Below are 17,936 nucleotides of genomic sequence, written 5' to 3'. Positions count from 1 at the left end.
CAATCGCAAAATCCTTTCAGTGCATAATACGCACGAGCAAACTCAATAATGACACACGATAGATGATTTGAAAAGACAAACCGTTATTTTTCTTATATGTCAGCATTGAAACACATTGCTAGACAGGTAGCTAACATTTATAATTAATATTCGGCTGAATGTCGTAAGGATATGTAACAAAAAGCAATTTGTTCAAATGGCATAACAAATAATATCAAAAAGACCAGCAGTGGCGTTCTACAACATAATGTCACAGGAAATTGAGTAATCCCTGTCCCAATGTGTAGTGAAACAGGGTTCTTACCAGTGCCCAGATTCGTATACACTGATTCACGAGCTCGGAAGCTGATTGAGTAATATTTTCATTCATTTTCTGAGGGAAGGTTAAGAGGAGCTTGCCAGTGTAAAACTGACTGTGTCAGAAATTTAGCATGACTATCTCACAGTGTGTTTGCTGCTACGACCCACGTCTACAGACTAGCCATTAAAAATGCAATGTGAAATGGTGTATTGATCAATGCGACATGGCGCTAAAACTTCTTACCTATTTGCAAAATTGGCATTCCTCTTTTCCCTAGCCATGTCCATATTCTCTTCTTTCGTGCCACTTCGAGCACTGCACCATAACCTTTAACGCAAGGTTAAAGACAATGAACAAAGAAACAGAGGGCTTAAATACACAGAGGAAGATCATTAACAGGGAACAGGTGAGAACTGATTAGAAACCATGACAACTGATAATGAACTAAAACTGGTGAGAATTAAAACTATGAAACAAAACTGACCAGAACAAGACATGATCGTGACAAAAAACCCGACACTATGATGCTCGAGCTAGTATTTTTGTGTGTTTGTTAGTGTGTTCTTAAAACGCTCACCTTATGAGAAATCATTCATGTCCATGAGTTGAGCAGTAAAGTAACACTTAGTGTTATTTGCTCAAATCACTAACCCTCAGCATGAGCAATAGGAATACTGATGTTTAACTTGGTAAACACCACTGAAGAGTTTAGAAATGAGACCCATCACTCTGTCCTCTCTCAATGTCACACACAAAGACGGTAGCGATGCTGTCTGGCAAGATTACCACACAGCAGACTTGGCAGTGTTAATTCATCTCAGATAGAGTTAAATTGAACTCAGAGGAAGTTAAATAGATATTATAGTGTCTCCAAACTATATTTGCACACTAAACATAAATTTTGCTTAATGATTTGTAATCAGCTGGTGTTTTTAATGGGTGTTTAAACATAAAGTCACACAATATATTTTATTTTTATTTTCATCTTGTATTAGCATTTAAAACCCAACCAACCTCTTTTTGTGAGCTTGAAAAATATGCTTGTGCTAATCTTTCTTTAATGTAAATGACACTTTATTTCATCTAATGCAATGCCCTTCTTATTTTCAAGTGTTGCTTAAGTTTCCAAATACTTTCTGAGGCCAATAAGCATGCATGCATGTGGAGAAGATGTGATACTCTGACTGTCTGTCTGTCTGTCCTGTTTGTGAAGGTTCATCAGCTCTGCTGCGAATAAGAGTCTTTATGCAAAGTTTCCAGGAACCATGTGACTTCCAGTCTAGTGCAGTAGAGGTTTTCTATCTACAACCACATCACACGTCGCTAATTAGGCAGGGCGAGAGAGAGGGAGTGAAGCAGAGCAAGAAAGAAAGAGTGTGAGTGCTGCCGTCTCGACTCATTCGCCAGTGGACCGCCATCAGTTCACATCTCTCCTCTGAACACATGCAGTCTCACATAGACTGAGACAGACAGACAGATAAACAGACTGAGAGAAAGACACCAGCGGAAGACAGACTCTGAAGGAGGTCAAAGGTTTCACAGGGACTGAAGTGGCATGGCTCAGGGCTCTGACAATAACGACACCAGCTACACCAAATCACCCTCACCGGGCAATAGACAGGTAAGAGAGACTTCACCAGCACCATGCACACACTTCACCAACCTTCTGGAGATGCATTTAAAACATTACTTTATTTACATTATGTATTATTATTATTATAAATAAATGGATTTTTATTTATTTAATTAGCTATATTAAAAATACAAACATACAGGATATGTAATAAAATTGTATTTATTTTGTATTATTTTGATGTATTTTGTAGTTAAAATATAATATAAATTTAAATAATATGTTTTATTATATTACAAGTATAATAATTAAATAAATAAAATAAAAATATAAAAACATAAAATACAATTATACACAATGTTTTTATATATTTAACTTTAAAATAAATATAATAATAAAACCATTTTTTTAATACAGAAATAATTTACTTATCTTTTAAACTGAATTTTATTCAATTAGCCAATGTTGAAATAAATGATGCAACATGCTTCTAACCAGTCAGATGGGATATAACATGTACAAAACTTAAATATTAAGTTGAATATGATATGATTGACATCTCAACATGTACTGTACTGTAGATTTCACATGCATTTCCAATTCTGTCTGTGAGTAAGAGTGTTAGCATGTTTCTATGGTTTGCACATGTGTGTATGAAAGATTATGATTGTGGTGAATGGAAGTCATGAGGCTGGTGGTGATTTTAACATTGGGACCAAACACATACTACCGTAACCCTGAAAGGCTTTGTCGAACATTTATAAAGGTAATCAGCTTTAGTGTTGAGCAACCGACTAGAACCGTTGAGTTGCACACAGCTTCATGCAGAGAGAGAGAGAGAGAGTTTGACAATGTTAGTGATTGTGAAACTGCCGTTAAAGATGGCAATGGGCCATACAAGCAGAGGTGATCTACTTCAACGGCCACTACATCCTCTGCAACCACGACGGGCGATAGAGATGTTAATCGCTGAGAGTACATGATTCAGACATAGCAACAGTGCAAATCATGTTTTGGTTACATGCCTTATGCATGCAAATGCAGTGGCCACCAAAGAGTGTTTGAACTGACTTTGTACATCTACTAAAAATAAGTACCGGTTGATTCATTGCATACTTTAAAGCTTTGTAAACTGTGGCTAAATGCTTCATTGACAAATCTACTTTCATCATGAAGCAGCGGGATGACAGCAAATGCTATCCGAAATTCAACTGAAACTGAGCTACTCATAGACATTACACACACACACACACACACATTTTCTCGAGGAGGGTCTCTTATTCTGGTGAATTTGTCATATGGAAAAAGTCACCGATTCTTGTGGGTTCAGTAAAGAACGTCATTACAGACAAGGGTTGTGGGAAAAGATTGCCTTCAATCTTTGAAAATGTCACCTGTCTACCACAACATGTGATAAACCTGCAGATCTGGAGGTGGATATCAGAAGTAAAAAAAACATGTTTAATGCAGAACAGTGTTATCGTTATTGTTAACTAAAACTTAAACCATTAAAAATAGTTTTCAGTAATTGAAATAAAGCTAAAATAAAAATATATATATAAATGTTAGATGAAGAAGTTCAATTTAGACCAAAATTAGACCGAATTACTAATACTGAAACGGACATTAGAAATGAATTAAAGCTATTTAGAAGTATTTTTTTTTAAATGACAAAAGCACAAAACAAAATTACTACAATTAAAATTAAATAGAAAACATAAAAATAAAAGCTAATTGAAAATATGAATAAATAATTCTATAATAGTATATAAATAATACTAAAATAACACTGATGGAGAAAAATTTTCTTGGTCTTATTGTGCAAAATTAATTGGTGCATGTCATTTCAAAGTTTGTCTTCAAAAGGTTTCATACAAATATAATATCCCTGAAACAACTTTGATTTCGGCTGATATCACCTACAGTAGATTGTGCACTGACATGGAAAATAATGTTAACCAACAGTCATTTTTAGGCTAGATTCTTGCCAATAGTCAACACAGTGATGTAATGCCACTTGACATTAATATTATAGAAGTTACAGCAAAAATGGCAAATAATACTACGATTTGAAATTAAAAAAAAGTTACCATTGGGATAGGTGAACAAGCTCTGGACCTTCAGCCTCCTCCTGGTCAAGAAGCTTCCTCAGAAATGTGTGGTGGTCCATTCCATCATGACGAAAACTCTTGATTTGAGAGAGAATCTAGTAAAAAGTGTTGCAAATGCCATTCACGTTACCTTGTCGTGTTTTTGTGCTGACATACACATGAACTCTTGTGTGCTGATCTTTAGGGTTCGTCGGATGACGTAAGGAAAGTCATGAGGAGAGAAAAGAACCGTATCGCGGCGCAGAAGAGCCGAATGAGACAGACGCAGAAAGCCGACAGTCTGCACCTGGTGAGAACTTTCAAACATACACACCCGATACATTCATTTCCACACAAACGCGTTCTAATTAACCCGTATAAGCAGCTCTGCAACAGAACAGACATTCAATGCATCGTTTCGTGCAGCAAACTGAACAGTCAGAAGATACACACAGCCAACAAAAACATGTTCTAAGAACGGTTTGCATTAAGTAATGATAACATTAGCCTATTTATGAATGTTTTCTGAATGTTCATTATTTTCTCGGTTATGTGAACAGTCCATTTTGCAAACATTATTACTATATTGTTACTTTTAAATGTTTTGCAGAAAAAAACATTCCATGAGCGATTTATAGATGCTGTTTCTTGCTAACGTTTCTTGCTAACGTTTTGAGACCAGATAACTTTGAACTAACATTCTTATTGACATTACTGGAAGAATGTTTGTTCATAACTTTGAGTGAACCTTGCCAGAACGTTGGGGGAGTTATGGGAACGTTCCCTGTTAAGGGGCGGCCATCGGTCACACTGCACTTTTCGTTCCATTGACTTCCATTTATATGAATACAAATGCAGGAGACAGGAAATTCAAGCACAAGCAAAGAAGTTTTGCATTTCGCTGCGTTCCAAAGTTAAAGTATGTTGAACTCTGACCTGCGAATTCGTATCACGTAAAGATGTGTGAGCAATTGAAGATTGATATGCCACAGACGCCGCATGATGTGACGTCATTGTGCAATCGTTGCAGTGTCCGTTGGCATTTCGCATGCTCTAAGTCTACCGTGGCTGCGGCTTTAGCTGGGCAGACAGACCCTAAAAAAGGTTTAGGAAGACAAAAAATAGATTTTTAGTAAAAACAAACAAACATTTCAAGAAAACTGAAAATAAAATGATGACAAATCCAAGACGAGAAGAGAGCCCAGCATCACTGTGTCCAGCTGTGTTACAGGCGTGATGCTGATCGGCTCTGTATTTACATGAAGCTTTACTGACCATGTGGTGATGCGTCATGGCTTCTGTCGTGCTTCACACTTGTTGTGGCTCTGGTCTTGTTTGCTTCAGATTCTGGCATTAATTACATCGCGTGGGTGAATCGCTCAGCTAGCGGCACCTAGTAAATTCTCTGTAATTTATCAAGAAAACAACAACAATCCTCAAATCTGCATGACTTATTCTAGGTCTGCTAACAGAATTGTGATGCTTTGCATCTGTACATTCAATGGCTGTGCTCTTAACCCGAGCACACGCCTGTCTAACAGCCATCAAACCGTTTGGATTGCGTTTGGCTCTTACTCAAATCAAACCCTCTATCACTTTCATTCAGCATCTGTGTGACTGTGCTTTATATGGGTGTTTCCCTCTGGTATTACTCATGTCCTTTCTCTCCTCCGATAGCTGCACATGGTGTCCTAAGGACTCAAGAGAACAGACCCAGTGCAGTTATGCTCATCTTTACATCAATACATCAACTACAAGAATAGATCCTCCAAACTCTATGATCGATTTAAAAGGACAGTCCTTCCAAAAACGAAAGCTCTCTCATCATTTACTCACGCTCCTGTCGTTCCACACCTGTCTGGAACACAAAACAAGATATTTTCAATCACGTTTCCGCACATTCAAATTTTGCGTCACGTTTAGTTATGAGAACTGTGAGACATCAAACATGGCACGCTAAGTTTGAAAATGAGCAGATGAAAATGTGACGAGAAATGAGGCTGAGAGGAGATGATCACCAAAATTACGCCTGAGTTAGTGACATGACTTTTTAAACAGGTTGAAAACTGCCCCATACTCTTTACTGGCAAACACAACATACTTTTTCACCTCCTCAAGGCACTCCAGAAGACACACTACTTCCTGCTTTAAAAGGAAGATACAACTCTGTATCATCTGCATAACTATGATATGAAATGCCATATTTTTTAAACATAGTGCCCAGCAGAATCATGTAAAGGAAAAAAAGTAACGGCCCTAAAATAGAGCCCTGAGGTACCCCATAAGTTAGCGCTCAAGGCGCTCTAACAAAAGGACACGATCCAGCATGTCGAACGCCACACTCAGGTATAAGACAAGACCAACACAGTTTCCATGGTCAAAATACATCATTTTCTAGGAATTTTGCCATAAAAGGAAGATTAGAAATAGGACGAAAATGTTAAAGGACAGAAGGGTCTAGACCGGGTTTCTCAAACAAGGGCTACACTACCACAACTCGGTGGCACACATCCATCCCTCAGCCAAACTTTTATTTATAAGATATATGGAACAACATGAACCTGTATTTTTATTTTTGAGTAAACTATACCTTTAAATAAGCTTCTATACTGTAGTGATTGGTGTGAATCTACTGAAGGGAATCTGCTTGAGAATGAGATCTGGTCTGATTCACAGAATAAATGCAGATATCAAAGTGAACTCAGTAGCAGTTTTCTCTCAGCAAGAGATTGGTTTGATTAGCTAGTTGACCTGCTGTCAGTCCCGACAGTCCCCGCTGTAATTCTCAGTAACAGTTATCTGATAGCACACACACACACACACACACACTGACCTCATGTGAGTTCCCCTGAACTCAACCGGTTAAACACAAAGTGGGAGACGCTGTCCCGACAGGAACATACCACTTAACTGGAACCGCATATCATTTCAATTTTGAGGTTTCACAGCTTTTGAGAAATGCACATATAGGTCACACATCAGCAGATATGAATATTAGTGTTTACACCGATAATGCTTAATTTCCTGATGTGTAAACGCCTCAAACTTCTATCGAGTAAAGGTCATGGCTGAAGCAACACTGCATGAAAATTGTGTATGCAATGTGTGCATCTATGTTATTTTAGCATTATTAATATACTATTATAATATTTATTATTTTAAATGATCCTTTATTTTTTATATTTTCAGTTTTCATAAATGTATTTGTTTAATTTCTAAAAATATATTATTATTATCTCTTTAGCATTCATTTATTTTCAGATTTAGTTTTAGTAATTTTAGTACTTAAACTTATTTATTTCAATGTTAATTGCCAATGCAACATTTCTAATTTTAATTTCTTATTTATTTAGGTTTTTCATCTATTTGATTTGATCTCAGCTTTACTTCAATTAACGAAAAGTATTTATAATAGTTTTCTTAACAATAACAACACTGGTGTGCATGTCTTGTGTGTGTTTTATCATCAAAACCAGAGAAAACCCCAATAGTTTTAAATACCCAATAGTAGTAAATCTGGTTTTCTTGCAATTTCAGTTTTTTTTTTAATGAGAAGCATGCAGTGTTAGTATCCACAGCAGCATCATGTTGATATTACAGATTAATTGAAACTAATCTAAGATTAATTACAGTAATCTAAAGATATGAAATTATAAAAAAAAATGCAGTTGAATATGTCACAGAGGAAAGTCATCAACTCAGTTCTGTGTAAGGGAGACTCACTCTTCTGTATTCAGTGTAGTATGTGGTTTCACTCTTCACGGCTATGCTTGATAAACAGGAAGCTGAAATTTCCCTCCGTATGACACGTTTCCTGTAGTGTCTTCTCATGGTGTGTTTTTTGGTTGAGGCCTGCCAGAGAAACGTGGGCCGTCAAGGGGAGTGTTCAGTTATCATTTCTGGTAAGGTGTCGCTATAGGCCGTGGGCAGATAAAGTTGAATGACGCTTGTCAGAGGGGTTTTACCCTAGTGACTGGAAGGCATCGGAGCGGATAGTCGAGCTGCAGATCACAGACCAGTGACGTCGCTGAGCGGGAATCTTCATGACCCCCTAAAAATAATAGCCAATAAACATATGCACGCAATCATCTATTTCTAGCCCTCTATTATTAGATATGTAGCTAGTTAAAATTGTACCTGTGGACATTTATGTAGATATGTGCCTGTCAGAGGTCAATGCATTCTTCCTCATCTGTAGGGGAGTCTTCCGGTTGTTTTGAAGCATTGTGAAAACTGCAATACAAACAAAAATGACTTGACTTTTGAGCATTTTATATTTTACATGATATGCTAAACCTTAGGTTAACATCATTTAACAAAGTTCCGTGTTGACCCTAAATTGTGGCATCAAACACCCACAGTGAGTTGTTTAGCAACAGACAACCAACCATAATCCAAACAGGTCTTACCTCATTAAAGGGATAGGTCACCCCAAAATGAACATTTTGTCATAATTTTCTCACCCTCAAGTTGTTCCAAACCTGTATGAGTTTATTTCTTCTGTTGAACACAAAAGAAGATATTTTGAAGAATGTTGGTAACCAAAAAGTTGACGGCACCAATTTTTTTCCTACTATGAAAGTCAATGGGTGTTGTCAACTATCTGGTTACTTACTAATATTCTTTAAAATATCTTCTTTTGTGTTCAACAGAAGAAATAAACTCCTACAGGTTTGAAACAACACGAGGGTGAGTAAATGATAACAATATTTTTCATTTTTGGGTGAACTATCCCTTTACCGTGAATGTACAGCGTGAAATCTTGAATTCTCAATACCCAGGATTAGTTATAAACCAGTATTATGAAAAGCTCATAAATGCGTCAGAAATGAATGTAATCCATGATTAATAGGATAGTGTGTGCTAATTCTGCGGTGTTTGTAACTTTGAGGACCTCTAGAGGACGGAACTCAAAATTCATGTCCTTTTGAATGAATACTTGCTATATTATTCAGAAAATGACCTCTGGAGCTTGTATCAATATCTTTTGTTTTCTGTTTGTGCTGTAGGAGAGTGAAAATTTGGAGAAGGAGAACGCAGCGCTCAGGAAAGAGGTGAAGAGACTCACAGAAGAGGCCAAATATCTGTCCACGGTCTTGAGTAACCATGAGCCGCTGTGCACGGGCCTAAGCGGCGCGTCCACGGAGCTGCTGTACGGCGCGCATCACGGCGCGTTCCACCAGCATATCAGCGTGCCACACTACCCGCTCTGACCGCCAGAGGCCGCTAAACTGCGCACGCAACCCGCCTGTGGGCGACGGGCAATGAACTTTGGTTGAGTCATTAACGGTAGTCATCAGAGGGATTGAAATGATCTTAAAGTCACCATGAGTATCATAGAAACAAAACCAACGCCTCCAGATGAAACGATTTATGTGACAATGATATCTTAATATAATTTTAGTTTTTTTTGGTCTAAAGTTAAATCCCAGAACAAAACCTCATGTCTGTAAAATGCAAATGTGTTAGGCTGTACTTGCAAAGGTAAAGACAATGACACGATGAATGTTTTCAATTTAGATTTCATTAGAAGCCAGTCTACTGATTCATACGATCGTTTATTTTATTCTATTTCTGTGAAATGTTAAAGAAATGACTGGACTTTATTCTAAGAAAATGATGTTGATTGTGTGTCCTGTTCACAGATGTTATGTGTGAATGTTTTTCTATTTTGACTCATTAGTCAAACATTCTGAATGTACTTTATACACACAATTCTAGCTGAATATTTTTATTCTAAACACGTTGGGATCTTCTAAAGTTGTACAAACTGCTGTGCTATATATCTCAAATGTGGCGGAGGGAAAACTTTTATCTGTGATCTTCTGTAATCACATGTGAAGGAATAAATAAATGTAAAATATACAGACACATTTCATGAATTTGAACATAATGTCCCCTCTGTTTCATTCATCAAGCAGAACAATTGTTTTAAACAGTTATGCACATTATGAAATATTCAGAAAGCAAAAGTATGCTTTGTCCTCAAATGTGTCTCTTCAGAATTTTTACAGGTGCTAAAACAATCACTTAAGTCTCATAATTATCATAAATTATAATTGTCATGCTTTGCTATTATCCATTTGAACCAGCCTTTGTATTAATAGTTTTCTTGTCCTCTACTCTGCAATATTTATTCCCATATTTTTTTATCTCTCTCCTATTACCAGTATTTTCTTTTGTCTAAACTTTAAAGCCAATTTTTTTCCATAAACATTACCTCTTTAAAAGAACGTGTGTGTGTGTCTATATTAGTAGCACCTATTGCTAAAGGTACTAAAATACATGAATTGTAGTCCTTTTAAATGTACAAATGAGTTTGGAGTGATTTTGGTTTTTTTTTTTTTTTTTAAATCTCATTAAAAAACTGGAAGAAAATATTAAATTAATTCACATATAGAAAAAGTATTAGTATTATTTATCAAACAATATTTACTTGGTGTGCCTTCATTCATTCAGTCCTGTTTTCATTTGGCTTTTAAGTTTTAACAGCAGGACACATTCTGTTAAAACTAAAATCAAATCGAAGAGTGTTCGAGCAAGCGGCCATGAGGATCACAACTCTGTCTCTGCAGAAGTGTTTCAAATGTTTCAATAAAACAGCTCTCTATGTACACACCTGTAGGACGGGGACACCTCAGCAAGCTCATGCCTGTGACGTATGTGGAGTCCTGCAAGTATAAACTCACACAAATGAGTGTGTGTGCAACAGGCATAATGAAAAATACATTTATAATGTCACTAATGCTTTTGGAACATGAATGTTCTATGATTCTATAAGAAAACATGTTAAACAAATAGAAATGAGCATTACATATTAAACGAAGATCTTAAAGGGACAGTTCACCCAAAACTCTGTCATCATTTACTCACCCTCGTGTCGTTCCAAACCTGTAAGACTTTCGTTCATCTTCAGAACACAAATGAAGATATTTTTGATGAAATCTGAGAGTTTTATGTCCCTCCATTGACAGCTACAACTACCACTTTGACTCTTCAAGATCATAAAACTCAATATGAATTAACCCTTTAAGCGCCAAAGTCGCAAAATTGCGACAAGACGTCATACTTAATAAAACAGGCTGTGTGTCCTAATATGGTGTAATATCTAATTTGTATTCCCTACCACTAGATGGCAGACATGTAATACTTCGATTCAAGATCAAAATGACGTCATGTTCCTATTCAAAGTGTTGGAGGAAACAGCAGAGCAAGTGAGCGATCGTGTCATTGATGCGGAAGCAGTTCAGTTCAGAGCGTCTGAGGAGTAAATTGTGATATTTGTGAGAGAAAATAGTCAAATGGCTAATAAAAACTTGTACCGTGAGGATGTGTTGCAAATGCTATTCGCCGATTCTGACTCTGAAGGGGAATATTTGCCTTTTGTAAACGACGATCGGCCGTCTAATGATCGCGCTTCTCCCGGTTCATCTTTGCCGTGCAATGGTGCCGCCCGCGCCTTTCCCGGTACAACTTTGCCGCGCGCGCTTCTGGTACATCTTTGACGCGCAATGGTGCCGCGCGCGCTTCTCTCGGTACATCTTTGACGCGCAATGGTGCCGCGCGCGCTTCTCCCGGTACATCTTTGGCGCGCAATGGTGCCGCGCGCGCTTCTCGCGGTAGGCCTACATATTTGCCGTGCAAGGCGAGAGTGTTCACGAAGCACAAACAAATCATTTTGACCATTTGCCCAATGGGGATAGGGGTGGCAGGGGTGGACGTGATCTTTTCCTGAATATTACTGATGAACTGATAAAAAATGAGGCTACTGTTCACATGTGTTTTACTACTAATGTATTGTAATATAGTAATAATTTAGTACTTTCTCCTATTTTATTGTTGGTTTCCACTTTTCCGATCATTTGGAATGAAGATAAAAAAAGAAAAGAAAAAAAGCATGTAAATAAATTCCAACATCAATTCAATATCTACTATTTCCTGAATATTACTGATGAACTGATCAAAAAGTAGGCTACTGTTCATATGCGTTTTACTACTATATTGTATAGTAATAATTTAGTACTTTCTCCTGTTATTGTTGGTTTCCTCTTTTCTCATCATTTGGAATGAGGATAAAAAAAATAAAACATGCAAATAAGTTTAAACATCAGTTCAATATCTACTATTTCCTGAATATTATGAAATTCAAGAGGGCCGCCCCCTTATGGCGTCATAATATGCAAATTAGATGAGTATATTTACACCCTTCATAAACTTTTAGTCATCCCCAACATTTTTCTAATTTACAGTAGATCTCTATCTTTAAACCCTTTCAAGCCACAAGCTTTTGAAATGTTGATGTCAAAATCCAGCATTTTTTCAAAAAAAACCTTGGCGCCTAAAGAGTTAAGAGGTTTTGTCCACATTTTCTGAAGAAACTCGATCAAGACTTTAGATTTTATATGATGACAGATTGAATTTAGGCTTTGTCGGCTTTGTCCTCAAATGTGTCTCTTCAGAATTTTTACAGGTGCTAAAACAATCACTTAAGTCTCATAATTATCATAAATTATAATTGTCATGCTTTGCTATTATCCATTTGAACCAGCCTTTGTATTAATAGTTTTCTTGTCCTCTACTCTGCAATATTTATTCCCATATTTTTTTATCTCTCTCCTATTACCAGTATTTTCTTTTGTCTAAACTTTAAAGCCAATTTTTTTCCATAAACATTACCTCTTTAAAAGAACGTGTGTGTGTGTCTATATTAGTAGCACCTATTGCTAAAGGTACTAAAATACATGAATTGTAGTCCTTTTAAATGTACAAATGAGTTTGGAGTGATTTTGGTTTTTTTTTTTTTTTTTAAATCTCATTAAAAAACTGGAAGAAAATATTAAATTAATTCACATATAGAAAAAGTATTAGTATTATTTATCAAACAATATTTACTTGGTGTGCCTTCATTCATTCAGTCCTGTTTTCATTTGGCTTTTAAGTTTTAACAGCAGGACACATTCTGTTAAAACTAAAATCAAATCGAAGAGTGTTCGAGCAAGCGGCCATGAGGATCACAACTCTGTCTCTGCAGAAGTGTTTCAAATGTTTCAATAAAACAGCTCTCTATGTACACACCTGTAGGACGGGGACACCTCAGCAAGCTCATGCCTGTGACGTATGTGGAGTCCTGCAAGTATAAACTCACACAAATGAGTGTGTGTGCAACAGGCATAATGAAAAATACATTTATAATGTCACTAATGCTTTTGGAACATGAATGTTCTATGATTCTATAAGAAAACATGTTAAACAAATAGAAATGAGCATTACATATTAAACGAAGATCTTAAAGGGACAGTTCACCCAAAACTCTGTCATCATTTACTCACCCTCGTGTCGTTCCAAACCTGTAAGACTTTCGTTCATCTTCAGAACACAAATGAAGATATTTTTGATGAAATCTGAGAGTTTTATGTCCCTCCATTGACAGCTACAACTACCACTTTGACTCTTCAAGATCATAAAACTCAATATGAATTAACCCTTTAAGCGCCAAAGTCGCAAAATTGCGACAAGACGTCATACTTAATAAAACAGGCTGTGTGTCCTAATATGGTGTAATATCTAATTTGTATTCCCTACCACTAGATGGCAGACATGTAATACTTCGATTCAAGATCAAAATGACGTCATGTTCCTATTCAAAGTGTTGGAGGAAACAGCAGAGCAAGTGAGCGATCGTGTCATTGATGCGGAAGCAGTTCAGTTCAGAGCGTCTGAGGAGTAAATTGTGATATTTGTGAGAGAAAATAGTCAAATGGCTAATAAAAACTTGTACCGTGAGGATGTGTTGCAAATGCTATTCGCCGATTCTGACTCTGAAGGGGAATATTTGCCTTTTGTAAACGACGATCGGCCGTCTAATGATCGCGCTTCTCCCGGTTCATCTTTGCCGTGCAATGGTGCCGCCCGCGCCTTTCCCGGTACAACTTTGCCGCGCGCGCTTCTGGTACATCTTTGACGCGCAATGGTGCCGCGCGCGCTTCTCTCGGTACATCTTTGACGCGCAATGGTGCCGCGCGCGCTTCTCCCGGTACATCTTTGGCGCGCAATGGTGCCGCGCGCGCTTCTCGCGGTAGGCCTACATCTTTGCCGTGCAAGGCGAGAGTGTTCACGAAGCACAAACAAATCATTTTGACCATTTGCCCAATGGGGATAGGGGTGGCAGGGGTGGACGTGATCTTTTCCTGAATATTACTGATGAACTGATAAAAAATGAGGCTACTGTTCACATGTGTTTTACTACTAATGTATTGTAATATAGTAATAATTTAGTACTTTCTCCTATTTTATTGTTGGTTTCCACTTTTCCGATCATTTGGAATGAAGATAAAAAAAGAAAAGAAAAAAAGCATGTAAATAAATTCCAACATCAATTCAATATCTACTATTTCCTGAATATTACTGATGAACTGATCAAAAAGTAGGCTACTGTTCATATGCGTTTTACTACTATATTGTATAGTAATAATTTAGTACTTTCTCCTGTTATTGTTGGTTTCCTCTTTTCTCATCATTTGGAATGAGGATAAAAAAAATAAAACATGCAAATAAGTTTAAACATCAGTTCAATATCTACTATTTCCTGAATATTATGAAATTCAAGAGGGCCGCCCCCTTATGGCGTCATAATATGCAAATTAGATGAGTATATTTACACCCTTCATAAACTTTTAGTCATCCCCAACATTTTTCTAATTTACAGTAGATCTCTATCTTTAAACCCTTTCAAGCCACAAGCTTTTGAAATGTTGATGTCAAAATCCAGCATTTTTTCAAAAAAAACCTTGGCGCCTAAAGAGTTAAGAGGTTTTGTCCACATTTTCTGAAGAAACTCGATCAAGACTTTAGATTTTATATGATGACAGATTGAATTTAGGCTTTTATTCACATTTAAAAATTTATCAACAAACATAAACAGAAGCTCAACTGAACATGCGTAACATGAATAAACCTTATTGATTTTCGCACGTCAAGCGAACATGATTGAGCTTCCGTTTACTGTATGAATTGATGAATTATAATACCTGAATTAAATCCGTTCATCATATAAAGCGATCAAGTCTCTTCAGAAAATTCAGACCAAACAGCTCAATACATATTAGTTTTACGATCTCTTTAGTTTATGAATTTTATGAAGTGACAAAGCTGTCAATGGAGGGACAGAAAGCTCTCAGATTTCATCAAAAAGATCTTCAATTGTGTTTTGAAGATGAACAAAAGTCTTATGGGGTTGGAACAACATGAATTTTCAGTTTTGGGTGAACTAACCCTTTAAATATGGATCATTACAACATTTTATAGGATGGAAAACTTAGTGCGACAACACATTTCTGTATAGTTCCCTTGAGTATGAGCCTTATACTCACAAGAGAACACACTGTAGCAACCTGGAAAGAGTTGGGTTTGGTTACAGCAACACTGTCTGAGAGAGAGAGAGAGAGAGAGAGAGAGAGAGAGAGAGAGAGAGAGAGAGAGAGAGAGCTGGAGCTGTTTGTTGCTGAGGTTCAGTGTTGATACTGACAGTTTAACATGAAGATTATAAGAGAACCTTAAATGACGCATGGATTGTTTACCAAAACTACAAGATGGAATATTTGCCTTTCACAGAAGGAGTAATTGTAAATCTCCGTATTGTAAATTGTAAATAATCCAGTTTTAATTTAAAATGTTTTTTTTTTGGGGGGGAGAGGGGCTTAGAATAACAGGAAATGTTAGTCTTTTGCCACAATAACAGTGGGAGCTTAACAAATCAAGTTTACACCTTAATCAGGTAAGATACCATTTTGTTTATTCAGTTTTTCACTTGTCAATTTGAATAGTAACATACCTATTTTATCATTTTTATGGACTATGAATGATACATTTGTGGTTTTTTTTTTTTTTTTTTTTTTTTTTATTGTTTGTTTTTTAAAGCTTGACAGCTCCTAGTTGCTGGCAAATTCTGTGTAAAGATCCTTAACATATCTATTTTTCTGTTCCATGGGAAAAGTACCATATAAGTTGGGAACATGAGGATGAATAAATACTGACACAATTGTTATTTTTGGGTGAACTATCCCTTTAAACCGATTTAATATACAATCATATCTGTGTTGGTAGTGATTTTTTTGTTGTTGTTTTTTGGCGCATTAAGTCAGACCACAACTAGCGTACATTGTCTAGACATGTGCCGGTATACGGTAATACGATATATCACGATAATGAACATGCACAATATATTATACACATATATATTATACAATATTATACACTCACCGGCCACTTTATTAGGTACACCTGTCCAACTGCTCGTTAACACTTAATTTCTAAGCAGCCAATCACATGGTGGCAACTCAGTGCATTTAGGCATGTAGACATGGTCAAGACAATCTCCTGCAGTTCAAACCAAGCATCAGTATGGGGAAGAAAGTTGATTTGAGTGATTTTGAACGTGGCATGATTGTTGGTGCCAGAAGGGCTGGTCTGAGTATTTCAGAAACTGCTAATCTACTGGGATTTTCACGCACAACCATCTCTAGGGTTTACAGAGAATGGTCCGAAAAAGAAAAAACATCCAGTGAGCGGCAGTTCTGTGGGCGGAAATGCCTTGTTGATGCCAGAGGTCAGAGGAGAATGGCCAGACTGGTTCGAGCTGATAGAAGGGCAACAGTGACTGAAATAACCACTCGTTACAACCGAGGTATGCAGCAAAGCATTTGTGAAGCCACAACACGCACAACCTTGAGGCGGATGGGCTACAACAGCAGAAGACTCCACCGGGTACCACTCATCTCCACTACAAAAAGGAAAAAGAGGCTACAATTTGCAAGAGCTCACCAAAATTGAACAGTTGAAGACTGGAAAAATGTTGCCTGGTCTGATGAGTCTCGATTTCTGTTGAGACATTCAGATGTTAGAGTCAGAATTTGGCGTAAACAGAATGAGAACATGGAACCATCATGCCTTGTTACCACTGTGCAGGCTGGTGGTGGTGGTGTAATGGTGTGGGGGATGTTTCCCTGGCACACTTTAGGCCCCTTAGTGCCAATTGGGCATCGTTTAAATGCCACGGCCTACCTGAGCATTGTTTCTGACCATGTCCATCCCATATGGCCACCATGTACCCATCCTCTGATGGCTACTTCCACCATGTCACAAAGCTCTAATCATTTCAAATTGGTTTCTTGAACATGACAATGAGTTCACTGTACTAAAATGGCCTCCACAGTCACCAGATCTCAACCCAATAGAGCATCTTTGGGATGTGGTGGAACGGGAGATTCGCATCATGGATGTGCAGCCGACAAATCTGCGGCAACTGTGTGATGCCATCATGTCAATATGGACCAAACTCCCTGAGGAATGCTTCCAGCACCTTGTTGAATCTATGCCACGAAGAATTGAGGCAGTTCTGAAGGCAAAAGGGGGTCCAACCCGTTACTAGCATGGGGTACCTAATAAAGTGGCCGGTGAGTGTATATGAATTATTCCGATTTATTGGAATGCATTTTAAAAATTATTTTCCCATCAACTCGTTAAAATGCACAATACCTCCTTATGCTCACTCTGAAATAAACAAGCCCAACACACGTGAGCAGAGCATGGCGGATGCACTTTCACTGACAGCCAGCAGATGGCGCTGATGGAGCAGCAGAAATGCAGCTTTTACCCCGGTAACCCCGTAAACAAAGCAGCTGTGCTACTTTCTGTTTCTGAACAATATTTTAAACAGCCATTCAGATTTTTGTGTTCGCAATGGTGTTCATCACAGCACCGAATACTTAAATGCTTAGACTTAATATGCTATTTATTTTCATACTTTTTTTTACTTAACTAATGAGATCTTATTGTAGAGTGATACATATTGTTCTTTATAATAATTCTTATATATAATTCTTATTATAATTCTTTTGCAATTTAATGTTTGAAACGTTAGCTTATTTTATACAACTTTATGTAGCCTATTACTTTATTGTATTTAAATGTTCAG

At 37.2% G+C, this 17,936-nt stretch overlaps 1 protein-coding gene and 1 long non-coding RNA gene across 2 annotated transcripts; one reads left to right on the top strand and one right to left on the bottom strand.

Annotated features, from left to right (window-relative positions):
• The first annotated feature begins 1,455 nt into the window (after positions 1-1,455).
• Positions 1,456-9,829, top strand: batf (basic leucine zipper transcription factor, ATF-like). Its single transcript, XM_056269454.1, has 3 exons — positions 1,456-1,922; positions 4,170-4,274; positions 8,974-9,829. Exons 1-3 carry the CDS (start codon positions 1,857-1,859, stop codon positions 9,175-9,177), a joined length of 375 nt encoding a protein of 124 aa, XP_056125429.1. The 5' UTR covers positions 1,456-1,856; the 3' UTR covers positions 9,178-9,829.
• LOC130103246 (uncharacterized) lies at positions 3,129-5,446 on the bottom strand. Its single transcript, XR_008809332.1, has 3 exons — positions 4,901-5,446; positions 3,965-4,080; positions 3,129-3,301 (listed from the first exon to the last, which is right to left on the bottom strand). It is a non-coding gene; the product is annotated as an uncharacterized LOC130103246 (long non-coding RNA).
• Positions 9,830-17,936: the final 8,107 nt, after the last annotated feature.

Source organism: Rhinichthys klamathensis, unplaced genomic scaffold (assembly GCF_029890125.1).
Source record: "Rhinichthys klamathensis goyatoka isolate OS25496 unplaced genomic scaffold, OSU_Roscu_1.1 h1tg000281l_1, whole genome shotgun sequence".
In the NCBI taxonomy this organism is placed as follows: Eukaryota; Metazoa; Chordata; class Actinopteri; order Cypriniformes; family Leuciscidae; genus Rhinichthys; species Rhinichthys klamathensis.
This window is presented reverse-complemented; position numbering and strand designations above follow the sequence as displayed.

Bases quoted from the DNA above. Each gene is read 5' to 3' on its own strand.
- batf (XM_056269454.1), top strand. From the start codon at position 1,857: ATGGCTCAGGGCTCTGACAATAACGACACCAGCTACACCAAATCACCC. The intron at 1,923-4,169 runs GTAAGAGAGACT...GCTGATCTTTAG, and splicing joins CCTCACCGGGCAATAGACAG to GGTTCGTCGGATGACGTAAG. The intron at 4,275-8,973 runs GTGAGAACTTTC...TTTGTGCTGTAG, and splicing joins AAGCCGACAGTCTGCACCTG to GAGAGTGAAAATTTGGAGAA.